Source organism: Alexandromys fortis, unplaced genomic scaffold, assembly GCF_014885135.2.
Source record: "Alexandromys fortis isolate MF-2015 unplaced genomic scaffold, M_Fortis_MF-2015_v1.1 scaffold_82, whole genome shotgun sequence".
NCBI lineage: Eukaryota > Metazoa > Chordata > Mammalia > Rodentia > Cricetidae > Alexandromys > Alexandromys fortis.
Genome location: NW_026067963.1, coordinates 7,475,973 through 7,496,290, shown reverse-complemented (window position 1 = coordinate 7,496,290; position 20,318 = coordinate 7,475,973). Strand labels below are relative to the sequence as shown.

Genomic DNA, 20,318 nt, shown 5'->3' with positions numbered 1-20,318 from the left:
TTTTTTTGGTTTTTTCGAGACAGGGTTTCTCTGTAGCTTTGGAGCCTGTCCTGGCACTAGCTCTTGTAGACCAGGCTGGTCTCGAACTCACAGAGATCCACCTGCCTCTGCCTCCCAAGTGCTGGGATTAAAGGCGTGCGCCACCACCGCCCGGCTCCCAGATGGTTTTTACCTGTGAGTTAGTTCTAGGGGACACCGGTGTTTTGTCCCTTAGCTCCTCACTGGCAGGAAGATGCAGCTGTTTTCAGAAGTTCCCATGCTGACCTGCCAAAGTGAGCCGTTGTGTGCTTGTGGCTGTGTGCGCATGGGTCTCTGTGTGTGTCTGAATGATGTGGGATGCAGGTTCCTGATGAGTTGCTGTCTAACACCTAGCGGGCAAGATTGGTAGCATCCAGGGGTGTCAGTTCACAGGACCTCTACAGATGTTCTCTCCTAAAAGGCCACATCCGCTGGACACGACCTGGTTTGGGGGTGAGAGCAGACAGTGCAGTCAGGTTTTTTGTCTGTTTTTGCTGCTTTACTTCGACCTCCCTTCATAGTCTAGAGAGTAAAAGCAGACCCCACAGGCACCCGTTTCTGCCACGATCCCCTTTTGCCATGGACTGCATTCAGGAACTGGAAGGACTTTGTACAAAATCATCTAACTGCTAGTCAAGGCCCTAGTAACTCTGCAGCTGGGGAGAACAGACAGTTTTGAGAACAATGGGGTGGGATAATGTGTGTCTAGCCGGTGCGAATAGAAAACGGTGCTTTCTCGTTCATGTGTAATCGTTTATTTCCAAGACAGACGCAACAGCTCATGCCTATAAAGCATCCTTAAAGGGGTTGTCTGAAACCTTTGTTTTAAAACCATCTTCAGGCTGGGTGTCACGGCCCACATCTGTAATTTCAACATTTCAGAGGTGGAGGTAGGGAGACCAGGAGCTGGGCAGCCTAGGCTTATATGGTAAGACCCTATCTCAATAAAACAAAACAAAAAAACCCAAACCTAAATAAAAAGCCCACTTCAGGAAGTCAAAGTGAGAAAGTGTCACCTGCCCCTGTGTCTGTTTCCTTCCTAAGACACCTGCAACTGTAATTTCTGTCACGCTTGCTTTCTTCAAATGCCTCTTCCATGTCTCTTGGCTTCTAGACCAACGTCTAAGTTCAGCCCTCTATGTGTGAAGACATGAAAGTCTGATTTTCTTGAAATGTCTGGCTCTAACAGACCCCCCTCATCGGTACTTTCTGAGGAGAGTGTGGGATCTCGCTTTTAATACGCCGAGTCACTTCCAGCAAGGCTGGTTGGCTACCATGATTTGTATATAAGCCATAGGCGTGATGGTATCTCCAAGAAGTCCTTCTGCAATGAAGTAGAAGGAAACAGGCAGCCCTGGTGCACACTTTGGCCTGAAAAAAATTGTTTAAGAATTTTTAGGAAGTGTGCTGTGTGTTCCCCTCTTCAATGCTCAGGATTTACCCGACAGCCTCCTGAGAGCTAGGCAAGGGTCCCGCCATTGAGCCTACACCCACACATCCCTTGTTTTCCTATATGGACTCAGTACTAGTGACTTCCCCTTGTTAAGTGTGCTCTTCCTAATACCTCGGTATAGTCAGGGGATGTGCAGGATGACGCCTAAGGTGTCATCTCTTGATGGCCCTCTAATGCTGTGTGTTCCTTCAATCCCCAAATGAACTCTTGCAGGGATGAGGGGAAGTGCGTAGAAGGGATTCTGGAAATCTTTGACATGCTCCTGGCGACGACATCGAGGTTCCGTGAGTTGAAACTCCAGCACAAAGAGTATCTGTGTGTGAAGGCCATGATCCTCCTCAACTCGAGTGAGTAACCGCGAGCGCCTGCGCCCGTGTACGGCTGGGGGGGAGAAAGACGGTCCAGCCGGTGTGGCGGTCAAGAGCGCCGAACTTCAGTTTGATTTAGAAAGTGGAGAACGGCCTCACTTCTGACTTCTCCGTTTTACCTGGTTTTAACTGTGGTTAATGTTTGCTAACCTGCCTATAAATTATTTAGATCAGAAGCTGGATGTGGGTGGTGTATGCTTTTAATCCCAACACTGGGGAGCAGAGAGAGGCAGGCGGTCTCTGAGTTTGAGGACAGCCTGGTCTACAGAATGAGTTCCAGTGCAGCCAGGACTACTCAAAGAAACCCTGTCTCGAAAAACAAAAACAAACAAACAAAAAGAATAAAAGTATTTACCCTCCAGTCTTTCTTTAGCCAGACACAGGTATTTCACGTGGCTAACACGTATCATCTGTATTTAATGTTTCAGCTTCTACTTTTACAAAAACCATTCATTTGTTCAGTGCCAACATCTAGGATATGATTGAATAGCTTGGTATTGGGAGAGACAGAAAGCAAATTCTGAAATGTCATGATCTTGGTGCTAGACTGAGGCACACAGATCTACAGAGTGGAGGCGCGGAGAAGCCGGAGGGACCACAGAAGGACACTGGGGTCTTTAGAGAAGAGTTACAAGTGGTCACAGGCAACTTTGGGGGAGTGTCTGTGTGCAGAAGTGTATTATGGGAAGGTCATACCCACTCCCCCTAGGGAGGAATGACTAAACTGGAGAGAGAAGGAGGCAAGGGTATCCTCAGATAAAATGAGCCCAAACAGACCGTGTGGGAGGGAAAAGAGGAGGGACTTGACTTCAGAGATGGGGGATGAGGACAGTGTCTGAGCTGAGTGGATGTTTTGGCTCTCCTAGTTTTTCTTATATAAACAGTATCTGGTGATCAGGGACAACATTTAGATGGAAGAAAACCATACAAGGAAGATAAGAATAATCATCAGGATCCGCCTCTCTCTAAGACCTAGGAAACGGTACCCCCTGTTCCTTCTCTCTCCCCCCTCTCCAGTATCCATTGTGTTTGACTCTAATATGAAATCAGTGGGTGCCATCATCTCTTATATTAAATGGAGTAGTACCCATCTACACCCCGTGTGTAGCTTCTCATACTTGACATCATCCCTGGGATACTTAGAGCACCTGACCCAGTGCACATGCATGTACATGGTGGTTATGCTGTATTTAGAGAATAATGACAAGATGTGAACGTGTAGAGCTTTTTAAAACGGTTTTTTGAAGCTGATGATCAAACCCAGAGCTTTGCCCACGCTAGGTAAGTTGAGTGTGCTTGCTATCACTCTCCGCTCCCCTTGGCCCCAGCTCGGCATAATAACAGAAAATTACGATGAAAAGTACAAAATATGAGTCCTGGCTTATGCGATTAAACACGTTTGAATGATTTTTAAATTTGTCTGTGGCTGTCAGAGCTCTCAAGGGCTGGCACTTCCATGGCGTCCTCTCTGTGGACTGGGAGAACATTCAGACAGTAGCTCAGGGAGAGCACAGCACGCCATCAGTGGTGGGTTCTAGAATCTAGGGCGGAGAGTGGGCTAGGTCTTGAAGCCGAAGGGTGGGGAGGGCTGAAGAAGGAGTCTGAAGGATTTAGAACCCTTTCAGAGCCACTATGTGCTCCTCAGAAAGCGATTTGTTTGTTGTTGGGACACGTAGGTAGGCTTGGCATCTTCTAGATGTCAGATTGTATCCTCAGAGCTGTGAGCAGCCTCTATGTATGTAGATGGGCAAGGCAGCTCTGGCCTTCTTCCTGCGGCATCTGATAAAGCTGCCCTTGTAGGAGGTGAGGAGGAGGGTTGTGGGATGTAATTGCCACTTTGGGCAGAAAAATCATTAAAATTTAAGGTAAATCCAAATTTTTGAAAATCTTTACTGAACCTTATTGCTTACTTGGTAGTCACAGCAAATTTATTCTGTTTGACATTGCTGTGGGAAATTGGAATTTGCTTTCTTGTTTTCTTCCTTTTTTCCTTCTTTTCTTTTTTGTTTTTTTCTTATGGAAATGTTCTACTATTGAAAGAGGTGGCTAGCTCTGAAGGGTTTTCAAGAGCACCTCTTTTTCTGGTTATTTGCAGCAATTAATTTAAAAAATAAAACAAAAACCGAAGCAAGGACTAAGTTGGTGAACATCAGTTGGTGTCCTCCACTGAAACAATCTGAACTGCCAAGGGTTCGTTGTTGGGAGAGGGGTGCGGGAGGAACAGGGCTGCAGGCAGCATCTCCCGTCTGCAGGTGGCGCTCTTTAAGGCTTTGGCTGAGTGCTAGCTAACCTGCTGTTTTGAGGCACAGCGTGAGGGGAAATGGTCTCTGAAGTTCTCACTGGCTAAGGAGCGGCTCACATTCTCTCTAGGCGCTTGGGAAAACTTGTAACATCCTGGACATTGGGATAAGAAAACACTGAGGAGGCTGTCGCCACAGTAACGGGGTAAAGTTAGCCCCGGGGTACAGGCTACCAAATAAAACATAAAAGCAAGCCCAGATTGTCAAAATATCGTGAAATAATTTAGCACAAAGCTTAAGAATAGTTGAAGGCATTCTCACCTGCTTATGGGCAAAGCCTTTGAGTCAGTCTTCAGTACTGACTACAGGGACCTGGGGATGTAGCTCGGTTGGAAGATTGCTCGCCTAGTACGCGAGACCATGACTTAGACCACCCCCTCAGCCCCTCTACCCCCACCACTCTGCCCCCACCTATGAGAATACTCATGTGCAAGGGGCGGGGGAAGGCAATGACAACACAAAGAATATACTGCTAGCCAGAACCCAAAGGTAAGTTCACAATACTCAAAATAACTCATTGAAAATTAGGAAGCATGCAAAGACGAAAATATGGTCTCCAACAGGAGAACAAAACACTCAGAGAGGTGACAGAATGAAATGCATGAAAGAGACTCTCCGGAGACGTGAAAACAGTGCCTGGATTTCCTACGGGAAGTGTGAGAAGGCAAGGCAGGGCACAGAAACTCCAAATGGGCCCCAGACGGCCTTGGAGGAAGGGAAGCTGCCACAGAAGGGAAGCCAGCAGATGTGGGGACACAGCGGTTGAAACATGATTGAGAATGCTGTAGACATCCTGCAAACTGTAGACACGGCCTCCATGATGCTCTCGTAAGCCCCCGCACGAGAAGCGTGTGGGAAGCCACAGCAAGATGGGTCGTCATCAAAGTGCTCAAAGCCAGCAGGAAGGAGGCAAACCACTCTTTTGTTCTTTTCCTTTTCTTTTTTGAAACTGGGTGTTGCTGTGTAGTTCAAGCAGTCCTCAAGCTCATGATTCTCCTGCCTCAGCTTCCTGAGCAGGGTGCCACCATGCCCAGGTCTTCTTCTTCTGCCTGGCTCTATTGCCCAGACGCCCAAGTCATCTGCCTGTGCCATTGTTGGGAGTAACTGGGAATATTCAGACATCTACCACCACACCCAGAGCAGAAAAATGGTAAAAAAGCTGCTGGGGGAGGGGAGGGCGTGACTTTATATACACAGGAACAAAGGTAAAGATGACAGCTTACTTCTCTTTTCAGATCCCAGTCAAGAGACAGAGAAACAGGGGCTGATAAGTTGGGTCAACCATTAAGAGAACTTGCTGCAGCCGGATGGTGGTGGCAGCAACGCCTTTAATCGCAGCACTAGGGAGGCAGAGGCAGGTGGATCTCTGAGTTCAGGGGCAGCCTGGTCTATAGAGTGAGTCCCAGGACAGGCTCCAAAGTTACACAGAGAAATCCTGTCTCAAAAAAAAACAAAAATAAATGAGAGAGAGAGAGAGAGAGAGAGAGAGAGAGAGAGAGAGAGAGAGAGAGACTAACAACATACGACAAACACGGTGAAAACCTTGTCACCCGAGTCTCTGAAACTATAGCCATCTTCCCTTAGAATTGTGATCTAATCTAGGAGTCAGAGTGGAATAAACTCGAAGTTAATTACCATTGGTCTTTTTAAAATAACCTAACCACAATCAATCAATCAACCTAAATTAGGGACAGGGAACTGGGCATGGAGGTGCTTGCCTGTAATCTCAGTACTTGGGAGCAGAAGGATCAGGAGGAGTTCAAGGTTCTCCTCTCTTCAGCTACATAGCAAGTTTGAGGCCAGCCTGGATTACACAGACAGTGTGTCAAACAGATGAGTAAATTAGAAACAAATCTATTTATTTAAACAATTTTTTGAAAGAACAAAACATTTTATTAATTGAAATACTTAGCAGGTTAGACCCAGGCCACCGGTCTATTCTGCTTTAGAAGAGCACGCACATTCCCTTTCACCCTTCAAAGCCAGAAAACAATTTTTCCATGATTATTTTCTCGGATTTTTAAGTAAAACACTCCAGATTTTCTGAGTTATTTCCCTCCTACTGAGCAAAGCCTGGGTCTTCACCTTAGAGCATGTAGGATTCCACAATTCTTGGCATTCATGCTTCCAAAGTGTCTGGTGGGCCAGAGGGAGGAACACACAGATGTTTCCAGGAAATGGCGGGGATTTGGGTGTCCTTGAGTTGTTTTCTTTGGGATGTATGGGGTATTGCGCCAAGAGCCCTCTCCCTCCCTTCTTTACTAGATCTCTTTAGCCTTATGAAAAGCAATTTAGTTTTGTTTTACAATAAATCATAGAGTTTCTATCTTTAGGGGTGGAGGGGTTCATTTTTCTATTTGCTTCCTGTGTATCTGGTTGGCAGGGCTTCTGTCTTGTCTCTTGCCCCCGTCGAAGGCCTGCCACTTAGCAGTTAGTGTGTCCCCTTGCGCTGTGTCAGTGAGCAGGGATGTGGATGCCCAAAGTATGGGTGTGGTGTATCCGACTAGAGAGACGGGTACGTTAAACCAGTGTCCTGGGATGGTTTTAAGTTTAAGACTTTTCATATAAACACTTCTCCTTCTAAAAACTTGACATGGCAGGTGCCTGTTTAAATGTGGTGTCTCCTCTTCCCAAACAAATTGATCACAATGGGCTCCAGACTCCGTATGGGACTGTGCTGCCTCCAAACTTGCGGGAGACCCATGGTCTGCCCCTGGTAATGAGGCTGGCTCACGAACAAGGATGACCGACTACCAGCCATGCTCTTTGAAGGGAGCCACACACTGCCAGTGGGCATTTCTGCTACTGTGATTTGGGTTCTGAAGGCTCTTTTAATGACACTCCAGTTCACCCATTTAAAGACTATAATTCAAGCTATGTGTAGTGGTCTAATCCCAGTACTATGGAGAACTATGAGTTCGAGGTCAGGCTGGAATGTATAGGAAGTTCTAGGCCAGCCTGGCCTACATGGCAAGATCTTGTCCTAAAACAGAAGTATGCGATTCAATTTTTGTTAGTAGGTTCACTCTGTGTCATTGTCAAAATCAATTTTAGAACATTTTAACCCCCACCGCCAGGAAATCCACTCCCTGCTGCATAAGTTACCTTTGTTATTGATGCCACTAAGTACCCTATAAGAAGCAGCTAAGGGAGGAAAGATGATGGAAAAGTTAGCTTTGGGGTTAGCTTCTGTCCATAGCTGCGGGAGCTGCTGGCTTACACACTCGTGGTCCAGGAGGCAGATGGGGAACTCTGATGCTCAGCTGGTGGGACTGCAGTCCATGCCATGGTGCTGCCCACCCCCCGGGCATGTCTTCCTGCTCAGTTAATCCTTCCTGGTTAAGTCCTCAAGGTTTCTTCATCCAGTAAAGTCGATAGTTAACCATCGCATCCACCCTTCCTTCTCTGCAGGGTAGACGCCAGTCTGTTTTGTCTGTATGGACATGTGTGTTCTAGATCCAGTTTCCAATAGTGGAATGAGAAAAGGGGCTCTAAGTTGGGGCAGTAGCTCAGTAATTGATGGTGTATGCCTGCCATCTCGAGGAACCCAGAGGGGGTAGCAGGAGGATCCAGAAGCTCAAGATCATTTTCAGCTCTGTAGGAAATTTGAAGCCAACCTCACGGGCCCTACCCTGTGCCGAACAAGTGTGATATTTTGTAACTGGCTTATCTCATCAGCATAATGTATAGGATCTCTCTGTGTATCCCTGGATGTCCTGAAGCTTGCTATGTAGTCTGATCTAGCCTCCAACTCTGAGTTCCACCTGCCTCTGCCTCCTGAGTGCTAGGATCAAAGGTGTGCAACCACCATGTGCAGCTCAAAATCCTCTACATTTTAAATCATGCTCTTCTCTGTATGTATTTAAAATAGATATAACTATTTCCGTTACAATCATGTAACTGTCTTTTAAGAATATACAAAAATGTGAGCCTATGTGAATCCCGCCTAGTTCTCTCTATACATAAGCATGTCCTGTGTCGGGCGATGTAGGAGGTGATGGGGGCAGGGTCACAGGTATGCAGGGTCTGTGCCCTCAAAGGGCTGTGTTGGCCTTGATGAGGGGAAGAGGGGTGGCTGCCAAGGAGAATGAATGAGCAGCCTGGGGGGAGGAGGAGCAGGTAGTGTTGAGGGTCTGAGGTGTGGAGGGAGTGACCAGGGGCTCCCATGCAGCAGCTCCAGGACCACTGGATGGTTTAATTTATTTCCTGAGGCATTAGAGCTCAGACTCGGAGCCTTGTGGGGGCTAGGCAAGCGGGTGCACGGAACTCCGGCCTCATAATCCCACCACGGTGTTGTGGTTGGCTTGGAACTCACTGAGATCTGCTTGCCTCTGCCTCTTAAGTTATACCAGTGAGAGTCACCTGGGAAGAGGGAGTCTCAGCTGAGAACTGACACCATCAGACTGACCTGTTGACAAGTGTGGGGTGTTGTTTTGATTAATGATTGATGTGGGAAGACCCAGCCCACTGCGGGTGGTGCCACCCCTAGGCAGGTGGTCCTGAGCTGCGTGAGCGTGAGCTGCGTAAGAATCAGGCTGAGCAAGTCAGTAGGCAGTACTTCTCCGTGACTTCTGCTTCAGCTCCTGCCTCCATTTTTCTGCCCGTACTTTCCTTGGTCATGGACTGTAACCTGTAAGGTGAGGTATACCCTTTACTCCCCTAAGCTGGTTTTGGTCAGTGGTTTATCACAGCAACTGAAGACCAACCACGAGGGATACAATTAATGGTGTGTGCCACCATGCTTGGTCACCCTTGGTTTCTTTTCTTTTGGTTTTTTCAAGACAGGGTTTCCGTGTGTTGCCCTGGCTGTCCTGGAACTTACTCTGTAAACCAGGCTAGCCTCAAACTGCTGAGATTAAAGGCATGTGCCACCACCACCCAGCCCTTGGTTTCTTGAGACTGCACCTAGTTATTGTAAATCACCATTCTCAAAGGAAGTAAAGAATTAGCTTATATTATTTGTTTTTTCTTTTTACACAATGTAGGCTTTCTCTGTGTAATAGCTCTGGCTGTCCTGGAACTAGCTCTGTAACCAGGCTGGCCTCTAACTCACAAGGATCTGCCTGTCTCTGCCTCCTGAGTGCTGTGATTGAAGGCGTGCGATAAACTATATAATTATATTGATCTCACCTGACCCCTGACGGTCTTCATGTAGCCATTTGCTGCAGGTGCGCAACACAATGACTTGACGTGCCTACTGCTTTGGTGAGGCCACAGAGCTCACCTGGCCTGCCCCCGTATCCGGTCAGGATTCCCTACAGCACGTCGATAAGGTTTTGCTCTCAGGGGAAGAAGAACCTCGGGGGACATAGGGTGTGCCATGCGTGTGCCTGTGCAAGTCAGAGCATCTCTGGCCCACATTGCCGCCTCCCTGGGGAACCAGGCATACTTAACCGTTGAGCACATGACCTCGGCTTCCCTTTCTCTGACTTTGGGGCTCTCCTTCTTTGTCCAGGCATGCACCCCTTAACTACAGCAAGCCAGGAGGCGGAGAGCAGCCGGAAGCTGACACGTCTACTGAACGCAGTGACAGATGCCCTTGTCTGGGTGATTGCTAAGAGTGGCGTTTCCTCCCAGCAGCAGTCGGTTCGCCTGGCCAACCTCCTGATGCTTCTCTCTCACGTCAGACACATCAGGTACAAGCTGCGGGAAGCTGTTCTGGTGGCCGGGGGCCGGGCATGCGCTCAGAACTTTGGGAGAATGCAGGCAAGTTTGCCGTGGATATGGTAGAACGTTCGACTTTAAAGAAGAAGAAACTTTTGACTAAGAATTCACCACCAGTGCACACACCTACACAAAAGGTTGGCATATCATGGGCGTTGAAATGAGTCTCACATGGTGCCTGATAGGATTTTGGGGGCAGCTGGTGGGACCCACCTGGATGTAGTTGCTAGGATTTAGAATTTGTTTATAGGGTCCCAAAATGGGCAGCTCTCCCTCTAAAATGAATTGCCACCTTCCTAACACCACCCAGGGCCAAGACCTGGGGTCATTTCTCTAAGGATGTTAAGCCTGGCTCTCCTGGTCACACTTCAGCTGAGGACTGGGGGTGTGCGCCAAGTTGTCCCTTTGCGTCCGTGGCATCAGGATACCTGGGGACGAGATCTAAGAGAACTTAGATCCCAACAGGTTGAGGAAGCAAGGCTGGGGTTGGAGCACAGTCCAGGTCAGGAGGCATGTGCCCTGAGGGAGAAGATGGGCTGGGATGGCTAGGGATGCCCTGTGGGTGGCGTTGCTCAGAAGGGTAGCTCTGCCCCGAGCCTGGAAGAGAGGAGATGACAAGGAAGGCTGTGCTTGCCTGAGTAGGAAGCCATAAGAGCTGTGGGGAAGGACAGTGTCCACTTTATTTAACGTGGAGGAGGAAAGGATTCCTTCCTGTTTCTTTACTAAGGGCTCAGCCCGTGACCCTTTGCAGAACAGATATTAGTCTACCCTCACTTATGTATGAGCACCTCTAATTGCTGAAGTTTGTTCATAACTCCCAAATCGGGACACAGGACCCTTTCAAGGTCAAGCCAAGAAGGGCAACAGTTTTCAGTGTCTTGATATGATATGTACGTTCCAATCTGGGTCAGTCAAGGAGATAGGTGCTTCTGCTCTCCCAGGGTAAAGAAGCCTACTTACAGTTAGCGACACTGTTTTCGTGCTTTTTATGAACGAGCCCATGGTGCAGCATTGGGGGTGAGATGGAGGTCAAGTGGGTACCACTTTTGCCTTTGAGTATAGACTGTAGAGGGCGCTGGACGTGTGAGCTACAGAACGATGGGGTAGAAGTACAGGGAATGTGTGTGTGGAGGGGTGGGCTGGCTTTGTGCAGACTTGGACTGTTTCAACATCCCCATGGCTACCCGGAGGGAAGGATTCTCAGTGCCTCTCTCTCCCATAGTAACAAGGGCATGGAACACCTGCTCAGCATGAAGTGCAAAAATGTGGTCCCAGTGTATGACCTGCTGCTGGAGATGCTGAACGCTCACACACTTCGAGGGTACAAGTCCTCGCTCTCGGGGTCTGACTGCAGCTCAGCAGAGGACAGTAAGAGCAAAGAGTGTCCCCAGAACCCGCAGTCTCAGTGATGGCCAGGCCTGTGGCGGACAGTCTGCAGAGATGGTCAAAGGTAGACCCGTGCACCCTCATGGCTCCTCTTGGTCATGTACCCTTCCCCCACATTCCACTTCCCAGGGGTCTGGGTGGGTGGACTGCAGTGTTCTTGTACCAGGGGGTACCTCTGAATGTAGAGTTCTAACTTTTGTATAACCTTAGAAGGTTCTAGATGTGGTCCTTCTCGCACCCTTCCATCTCCTCTGCCCACTTGGAAAGCATCTTAAAGCTTCTGGGATGAATGGCGAAAGCCTGACTTGGAAGGGTTGGCAATAGATGGGAAGAGAGCGTGACCCTCGGGTTCCTAGCGCTGGGACCCTTTAATACAGTTCCTCATGTTGTGCTGACCCCCAGCCATAACATTATTTTCGTTGTTACTCCATAACTGTAATTTTGCTACTGTTATGAATTATAATGTAAATATCTGGTATGCGACCCCCAGAGGGGCCATGACCCACAGGTTGAGAACCACTGTTCTATAAGACATGGACTATATAGAATTAATTGTGTGGCTGTAAAATCAGCCTTTGAGTGGTGTCTTCTGGTCCACTTGATTGACAATCAACTCGTTTCACATTCCTACCTCACAGGCTTGTGAGGACTGACGACATGTAACTGGTAACATTGTAACATGTAATTCTATTGAAGACCGGAGGGATAATGGTGGAACTCAGATGTGAGCGCCTTCCCCCTCCCAAGGTCCTCTTGCTATCCCTGTGTAGATTCATCCTTCTTGGTTTACATTTGTAGAGCCTGCTTATTTGGCCTGTTGAGTGTGCACCTGTCATGGATTAAGATTTAAATCTCTTTATACCTGGGTTTCCTTGAAGCTATGTTGGTTTTCTCTCTCTCTCTCTCTCTCTCTCTCTCTCTCTCTCTCTCTCTCTCTCCCTCTCCCTCTCCCTCTCCCTCTCCCTCTCCCTCTCCCTCTCTCCCTCCCTCTCTTTTTCTCCCCACCTCTTGTGTGTGTGCGTGTATGTGTGTGAAAGGCCCCATATGTGCGAGAATGGAGTTTATCCATCGTGAGTCATAGCGCACTACTTCTTTTAGGGCTTGTGAATGCACAGCAGAGGGGCAGCATCACCTCCCCATGGGAGGCAAGGATGCTACAGGCTGTAGATGCATATGATGCATAGCCTTTGGGAGGAATACTCTCTCTTTCTCTCTCTGCTATATAGTGTGGAGTGGATAAGCAAAAAACTTGAACATATCTTTTTTTGTTGTTGTTGTTGTTGTTTTTGTTTTTCGAGACAGGGTTTCTCTGTAGCTTTGGTGCCTGTCCCGGAACTAGCTCTTGTAGACCAGGCTGGCCTCGAACTCCCAGAGATCCGCCTGCCTCTGCCTCCCGAGTACTGGGATTAAAGGCGTGCGCCACCACCGCCAGGTTCATATCTTTTTTTTTTAATTCCTTCAAAAAGAAAAATATTTAGTGGTAATTGTGGCAAGAAGAAAAACTTCTCTAACCTATATGTCTCAATATTTTCTTTTCCTTCCTTCCTTCCTTCCTTCCTTCCTTCCTTCCTTCCTTCCTTCCTTCCTTCCTTCCTTTCTTTCTTTCTTTCTTTCTTTCTTTCTTTCTTTCTTTCTGAGACAGGGTTACTCTGTGTGTAGTCCTGGTTGTCCTGGAACTTACTCTGTAGACCAGGCTGTCCTCGAACTCAAAGAGATCTGCCTGCCTCTGTCTCCCAAGTGCTGGGATTAAAGGCGTGCGTCATAACCATCCAGCTTAAAATATTTTCTTACCAGGACAGGGGGTTGTGTGAAGTAGAAATGTAGTAAACTCATTAGCTCTTATTCAAATGGGATGTAATGGGAGCTAAGGAGAAAGCCCCTTTGAAATGGCAACTGGAACTCACGTTTTAGAAACTGGAGTTTTCAGACACGTTTTTAGGAACATGGCAAATTCACAAAATGTGTAATGAGTCTACTTTGGAAGTAAGCAATTAAATGATCATGCCGATTGGGTGTTTTAAAAAGTAAAACCCGGTGATACAGTATTTAATATACTTTCCTTTGAAAACAGGGCTGCTTTGGTCAGTACACCCTGTGTTTACTGAGTCATTCATTAGGAAGATTACACCTAACGAGAGAACTTGAATGTGTCTTAATTTTGGTATTGGTGTGCTGTTGCTAACGCCGACTTTAGCAGCTGTCATACACACACACTGGGACGCGGGCGTAGGGAGCACACAGATGTGTGGAGGGATGTTTTGAGGCAGTTGGAGATTAGTAGCAGTTCAGTGCTATAGCCAAGAGCCTCGGTGAAGAAAGCCTCCCCCTGCAGATAAAGGTCAGGGGTTGGAGGGCAGGAAGTGGGAGGCAAAGGCAGCCTTGAAAAACTGCCAGTAAAATTTTGTTTTTTTCAAGCATCTGCCAGACAAAAACAAAAATCAGAATGAGCTTCAAGCTATTGTCTCATTGGTACACAGTAAAGTTTCTTGGTTGTATTTGGATACCCAAGGAAGTTCACCTCAGTTTGAACTCAGGTGGTAAAGCAGCCTTGTGTGCAAAGTTCTGTGTGTACTTAGATTAAGTGTGTGCTCCAGTGGCTGCTAGTTAGCCTTGAACTCTTAATCCTTCTGCGTCAGCCTGTGAGGATCTCAGACAGGTACTACTGCCCCCAGCCCATTAGTTATGGGGTGCCCAGTTCTCCCACAGCTTCTAGGGTCTGCTCATTCTACTGTGTTTGGTTCAGTGGGAGGAGGATGCAACCCTCTAGGCCATTTCTACGTGACTTGCATCTCACCTGGGTCCGGAAGGGACACAGGTTAGCCCTGCCTGAGACTTCCCAGCACTGGGCTGGTTTTGACTCGGCTCTGGGACAAGTGGGTGGTTGAAATGCGATCTGTCCTCTGAAGAGCATTTGTTGTTTCTGAGCACCCTAGGGTCCTGTTCTCCCTTTCAGCTGAGGTGCTAATATCACCGGCCATCTGTTCCAGACATGTTGTCTAAGGATGACACAGTTTCAGTGTATTGGGGAAATGCTCAATGTCCATTCTGAAGATGGGTCATTTTCTCTTTGATTCATGATGGCTTCCTTGAAACCTTCACATTCCTTTGGGACAGTTTGAATTCTCTCATAGCAGCACAAGTCTCAACAAAACTTTTTTTAAAGGATGAATAGGACCTGGCACCTATCTATGGATTAGATTACTGAACACCCCCCCTGCCAAGAACCCCCCAAAAACAACTGACATCCCCTCCCCCCAAAAAACCCAAAACTCACAACTGACATATTACAGAGAGCAGCCATATTTGATTCTGCCTTGAACTGGTATGGCAGGATTCTTGTTTTAACCAGCAAGCGATCACCCCAGAAACTTATAGCTAAGAAGGCTTTGCCTCACTCTGAAATCACAAGCTTAAATTAGAAATGGTCACCATGAAATACCCTTAATTACAGGTATTGTTATTTTCTAATGATAGAGGATTCTCACAGATTCCTGGGTGTGAACTAAAGAGGGCTGGTGTGGGCAGGGTTGTCCACAAGAGAGCCACACGGTGATTCCTTATAAATGCCCCTCTTTTTATGCCCCTGTTCATCCTGCTTGTTAGTGGGAGTAGAGATTAACTCCAAAAATAATCCCCAAGGGTGAGAACACAAGTCAGATAAGAGAGGGAGTTTTAACCATTTAAGAAACAAAACTGTGCTAACAGCACACATGTACGCATGCACGCACGCACACATGCACACGCGTGTGCATGTGCACACACACACTTCATGCCCGTTTTCCCCTGTAGCTTTCAAACTTCCTGGAGCTGCAGCTATACATTGTGCACCGTCTCTGTGACGTGATTCTAAAAATTCAGGGATCATCTTCACTTGTAGGCCAGCCAGTTCCTTGATGGCGGCCTTCCTCTTTGTGGCGGGCAAAGGTTTACTAGCGCCAAACAGTTCCCAGTCACTGCACTGTGGTGGTCATTTGTTTTCCTGGGAGCCCTGGCTCTTTATGACTTTACGAGGCAGTGGTCGTGTGTCTCTCTGAGCCTGCTGCTTGACTATACTTGGTCATTTTTTTTTCCCCAGACAGATGCTGTGTGCCATCAGACTAAGGTTGATTACAGGCTTTAAACTGTGAGCCTGTTAAGAAATGAGTGTTTGAGTTGAGTGTGGTGTCTTATGCCTACCTGGAAATCCTCACACTTGGGAGGCTTGCCATGAATCTGAGGCCAAGCTGGGCTACAGAGTGAGACCCCAAAACCAACCAACCAACCAACCAACCAACCAACCAACCAACCAACCAACCAACCAAACACAAAAATATTATGTGATGCTTTTAAGACTTGTCGTGCGTCCGTCTAGGAGTTCTTTGTCCTTGCAATGTCCCTTTAATATCTATGCAGCTGTTGCAAAGTGGTTTAATGGGACATAAAATGGTTTTCATAATTTGGGTTTTAAAGACATTTTGTTAGGAGCTGAGTTTTAAGAACTTAGAGTTGCTGGGTTAAGCCACGTCTGATTTTCTCCTGTGAGTTCCATTCTCTTTTGGGGTTTGTATTGTTGAGATCTGTGGTCAGTCTTCTGGGGAAGGGACCATCAGTGCAGATGCTTGCCTACCGTTTCAGAAGACTTACTCGTCCCACCTTCCCCTAGGTTGCCTAAACAGGAACAATTGAACCTAGTGTTACCGAATCGCTTCTTACACATGACCACAGGCACTGTGTGTAGATGTAGACGTCCTGGTTTGCAGAGAATCTATTTTCTGTAAGTTTTGTCATCTGAGTCAACTAGGAATATACCCTCCACTTATTATGTATATGTAAATATTTCCAAATGCAAAAATGCCCTCAATTCAAAGTACTTGGGGTGGAGATAAGCTATCTATGGAGTTCATTCCAGAAAACCGAGAGTGGGAAAAGCTGGGCCACTTTTCACCTTTAGATGCTTCCCCTCGCAATTGGTGGCCAGTGGTTGGACCATTTACATACTGAGATGGTTAAGGTCAACTGGACAAGCTCTAGATCTCTTTGGGCACACATGGGAGGGAAGGCCCACCTTACCTGGGCAGCAGGAGTCCATGGGCTGGGGTCCCTGGCTGACGGAAAAGGGGGAGCTCACAGAGCATTTGCTTCTGCTTCCTGACGGAGGGCAGTGAACTGCTGCCTCCTCAGCCCCTGCTGCCATGCCTTTCCTAGGAGGAACTTGCCTTCCTTAACTTGCTTTCGTATTTCACCACTGCAACAAGATGAATAACGCACGCACGCACGCACGCACGTGAAGGACCTCACTCCAGACAGACTGGTCTCTAAGCCACCTATATGCTGCCTAATTGTTGTGAATTTGTATGTGCAGTGGCCCTGTGTCCAGACATCACTGTTTCTTTGTCATCCACCTCTTATGGCTCTACAATATCCCTGAGCCTTTGGAGGGGTTGGTATGATATAGGCACAGGGCTGAGTCTTCCATCGTCTCCTATTCTCTGCACCTTGATCAGCTGGGGGTTTTCCATGTGGAATCACCATGTACTGCAAAAAGAAGCCTCTCTTATGAAGGTTGACAGCTATGGCTGTAACAAGTTAACTCATTAGTTGTCAGTTTAATGCATTAATAGATGCTCCCCTTAGGGCCTATAATCTCCAGACACAGGTCCTTGACTCTGATAATGGTGCCAGGTTTGGGTTTCAATTTCTAGAGCAGGCCGTAAATCCAAACAGAAAGTGGGTGGTTAATCCCATGACATCTGCGCCACTCTTGTACCAGTGGGCATGTCTTGCCAGGCTGGTTATTGTTACAGTTTGCAGGGCTCCCAGCTGGGTAACACTGGTGACTCTGGGCCAGTCATGGTGGCACATGCCTTTAATCCTGGCACTCTGGAGACAGAGGCAGGCGGATCTCTGAGTTCAAGGATGGCCTTGTCTACATAGTAAGTTCTAGGCCAGCCAGGGCTACACACTGAGACCCTGCCTCAATAGTTGTTTTCCCTTTTCTTCTCTGGTAGCAATTATTGCACCTTCAAACACCGCAAGATACAGCCAGTAGGGAGGAAGCTCCCAGGTGAGTGCTAGCTTGATTTCGCCATGTTTTGTGACTCAAGTATGTTGTATCTTCAGCAGTAGGTTTTCCTATGACGTTCTAGAGAATGATCAAGAGTTTTGGTCATAGCCTGTGTTGTTTCAAATGATTATTTTGTGTGTAGACGGTAGAGTTTCACTGTATAGCCTTGGCTGGCCCAGAACATATGGATTCGCTTGTCTCTACCTCCCCAGTGGTTCTGGGATTAAAGGAGTGTGACACCACATTCTCCAATTTTAATAGATGGTTTTGCTGGGTGAAGGAGTTATACTCTTTCAGGATTTGGAACACAGCTTTCCAGGCCCTTCTGACTTTATTGAGTAATCAGTTGTTTGTTCTAATCAGCCTGACTCTATAATTGACTTAAGTGTCCTCCCTTGGAGCTATAAAACCCTCTCTGTAGTTTGTGGTTTTAATATTTTAACTATAATATGTTGGGGATAATGTCTTTTCTGGTGTTATATATTTGGTGTCCTCAGACCTCATGTCTGGAGAAGAGTCTCTAAGTTTGGGAGATTTTCTTCCATGATATCACTGAAAATATTTTCTATGCCTCTCTATGATTTCTTCTCTTTCGAGGCCTACAATTAGATTACGTCTTGTTATGGGCTTTCAAAACTTCCCCCATGCTCCATTTGTTATTAATTTTTAAAAAATATTCTCTTGATCTTTACTGACTGATCCAGTTCCTCTATTTTGTCTTCCGTCCCCATCTCTGTTTTAGACACAATCCATTTTGTTGCAGAGGCTTTCCACGGAGGTTTTTAATTGGTTTACTGAGTCTTTCATTTCTAACATTTTTTTCCCATTTGAAACTATTTTCATGTCTTGGACCAGCTTCCTTATTTCATTCACCTCTCTGTCGTCTGAGTTGTTTGACCATAGTTACAACATTCTTCTATGTCATCTCCACTAGGGGCATTACTTTGGGAATTGTATTGTTTTTTCCTGAGGTGACATGCTATTTGGGTTTTCCCTGTTCTCCGAGCTGGGATTTGCACATCTGGAGTTTGTTGGTTGAGGTGTTCAGGATGCTAATTCACAGCAGCTCTGAGAATCTTGATTTCCGGTTTGGTAAATGGGGATACAGCCTCTCTCCAGGTCTCCTGTTTTTCTGCCATAGTCTGGTGTGTTTCGGTTCTAGAACAAGTGTCCTGGGTCTCAAGGCTGGATAGACAGGGCAGCTGGCAGGGCTCATGTGATGGCTGGAGGGAGGAAGACAGGCTAAGAGGAGGGGGTGCTCCCTGAGAAGCAGCCAGAGTGACTTGAGTCACCCAAATGGAGGCTAAGGGGAAGGAAAGTGAGCAGCCGACCAGGCCTGCACTAATGACAGGTGAACCTCAAAGGGAGAGAGGAGGGGGGAGTCCTAATGGGGACCCTGGGGGAAGGAGAGCATACCTACAGGTCTGTGCCACATGTGGTGACTGTGGGGTCCATGGGATCAGGTGACTCTAACTACCTGCCCTCTGACAGAGTCCAATACAACAGTCCGGCCTTTTTTTTTTTTTTTTTTAATGAGAAACATCTGAGTTTTACATATCACAAATAGTTCTAACCCCTGGTGGCCAAACAGCTCAACCAGACCCAAAGTGTCTCTTCAAAACATGAAAAATCTTAAAAAATTAACTTATAAAAACATCCCTATCAAGTCTGGAGCTTGGCATTTCCTGTACATTAGTCCAAAACTCAAGCTCAAAGTCTTCTGTTCTTTTTTCCTAAATCAAAGTTTACATTATTCATACAGATTCAGAGGTGTTAAAAATATGCACAAATAACCACATCCATGCAATAAAATTTCTTTGAAAAAAAAATTTTTTTTTTTAAAGCAATATAAAAGAGCTGACCCAGGTACGGAACAGGACATTTTAGTTTATAACTGGGAGTGCTGACTGCTAGCCGGTTGGAGGAAAACTGATTCTCAACATTTTAAATGTGTCGGAATCAACCATGATTGGAGGTCCCGAACCATTACTAAGGTAGGGACCTACTAGCTTCTTGGATAGAGTTCATTTATGTGCTGAACATCATTGTCTGTGGGCCGTATAACAGCTGTGCTACAATACAGTGTTTTACAAAGTGCGTGGCTCTTTGGGAAGCCCCCTTTTCCAGAGTTCTTGGAACCCATCGCTAGCTTTCAATGCCAGGTCCTGCTGTGTACTTGGTTCTAGCCTGAGTTGTTGTGGGCCCCTGGAGTCCATTTGCTCAAGACGAGGGAGGTGTCTGCAGCAGGTCCCTGCATCTCAAGGCTGAGAGTCACTCACAGGTTGAGCTGAGCACCTGTGGCCAGTAGGCTAGCCACGTGGCACTGCAGCCGGCAGAATCCTCTAGGTGGGAGGTGGCCCGTTGGTGTACCGCAGCATGGGGTAGAAGGAACGGGCAAAGTTGTTGGCCTGGGTGCAGCTGTAGTCTTCTTCAGAGGCAGGCAGCAGGCAGGCCAGAAGCAGCAGCAGCAGCAGGAGTAGCTGCAAGGGTAGCGCTGCCCTGATCACCCTTGAGAGGAAGGAGCGCCTTGGCTGTGAGCTGCTAGGGCCATTGAGGTGGGACATCCTGCTAACAGAGAGGTAGGGAGAAGTCATAGGCCACCCTCACCAATCGTTACCTGGCTACAAGCTTATGAAGGAACTACAGGTCACTGAGGGGTGCGCTTCAGACGGGCTGACAGCTGGCCTGATGGCTAATTAACATTGTCAAATTGACAAGTTCTCGAATCACAGAGGCACACGGGTGACAGATTACCTAGATTAACAGGAGCTGGGAAGGACCTGATTTAAGAGAGGGTAGTACCGTTCCATGGTCTGGGGCTCTGAACGTAATAAAAAGGAGACAGCAGCAAGCATCCATCCCTAGGTGCTTCATGACTGTGGGCACAATGTAACCAGCTGCCTCGAGCTCCTGCTACTGTGATCTCCCCCCCCCCCCATGACGGACTGTGTACCCTTGAACAGCGAGCAGGGGTAAACTATTTTTCATGCACGTTGATCTGTCAGGGCATTTTCTCCCGACAATAGAAAAGTAACTCAGACAGCGGGGTGTGCTTTTGGAAGAGGAGCCTGGTCTGGTCCTCTGCA

At 47.3% G+C, this 20,318-nt stretch overlaps 2 protein-coding genes across 13 annotated transcripts in view; one reads left to right on the top strand and one right to left on the bottom strand.

Moving 5' to 3' along the window:
- Nucleotides 1–20,318, top strand: part of Esr2 (estrogen receptor 2) — an 84,116-nt gene that overhangs the window by 34,721 nt on the left and 29,077 nt on the right. For 3 of the 5 annotated variants that reach the window (XM_050153726.1, XM_050153722.1, XM_050153725.1), the window contains 3 exons: nt 1,685–1,818; nt 9,595–9,775; nt 11,026–11,768. In XM_050153726.1, coding sequence (XP_050009683.1) covers nt 1,685–1,818; nt 9,595–9,775; nt 11,026–11,212 — 502 coding nt within the window. In that variant the 3' untranslated portion in view covers nt 11,213–11,768. Of the gene's footprint in view, nt 1–1,684; nt 1,819–9,594; nt 9,776–11,025; nt 11,769–20,318 lie in introns of those variants that run through there. The other 2 variants (XM_050153723.1, XM_050153724.1) reach the window with 1 other exon arrangement.
- The window catches only part of Syne2 (spectrin repeat containing nuclear envelope protein 2), a 292,157-nt gene continuing 284,590 nt past the window's right edge, over nt 12,752–20,318 (bottom strand). For 4 of the 8 annotated variants that reach the window (XM_050153713.1, XM_050153716.1, XM_050153718.1 and 1 more), the window contains one exon: nt 12,752–19,800. In XM_050153713.1, coding sequence (XP_050009670.1) covers nt 19,575–19,800 — 226 coding nt within the window. In that variant the 3' untranslated portion in view covers nt 12,752–19,574. The remainder of the gene's footprint in view (nt 19,801–20,318) is intronic. The other 4 variants (XM_050153714.1, XM_050153717.1, XM_050153719.1 and 1 more) reach the window with 1 other exon arrangement.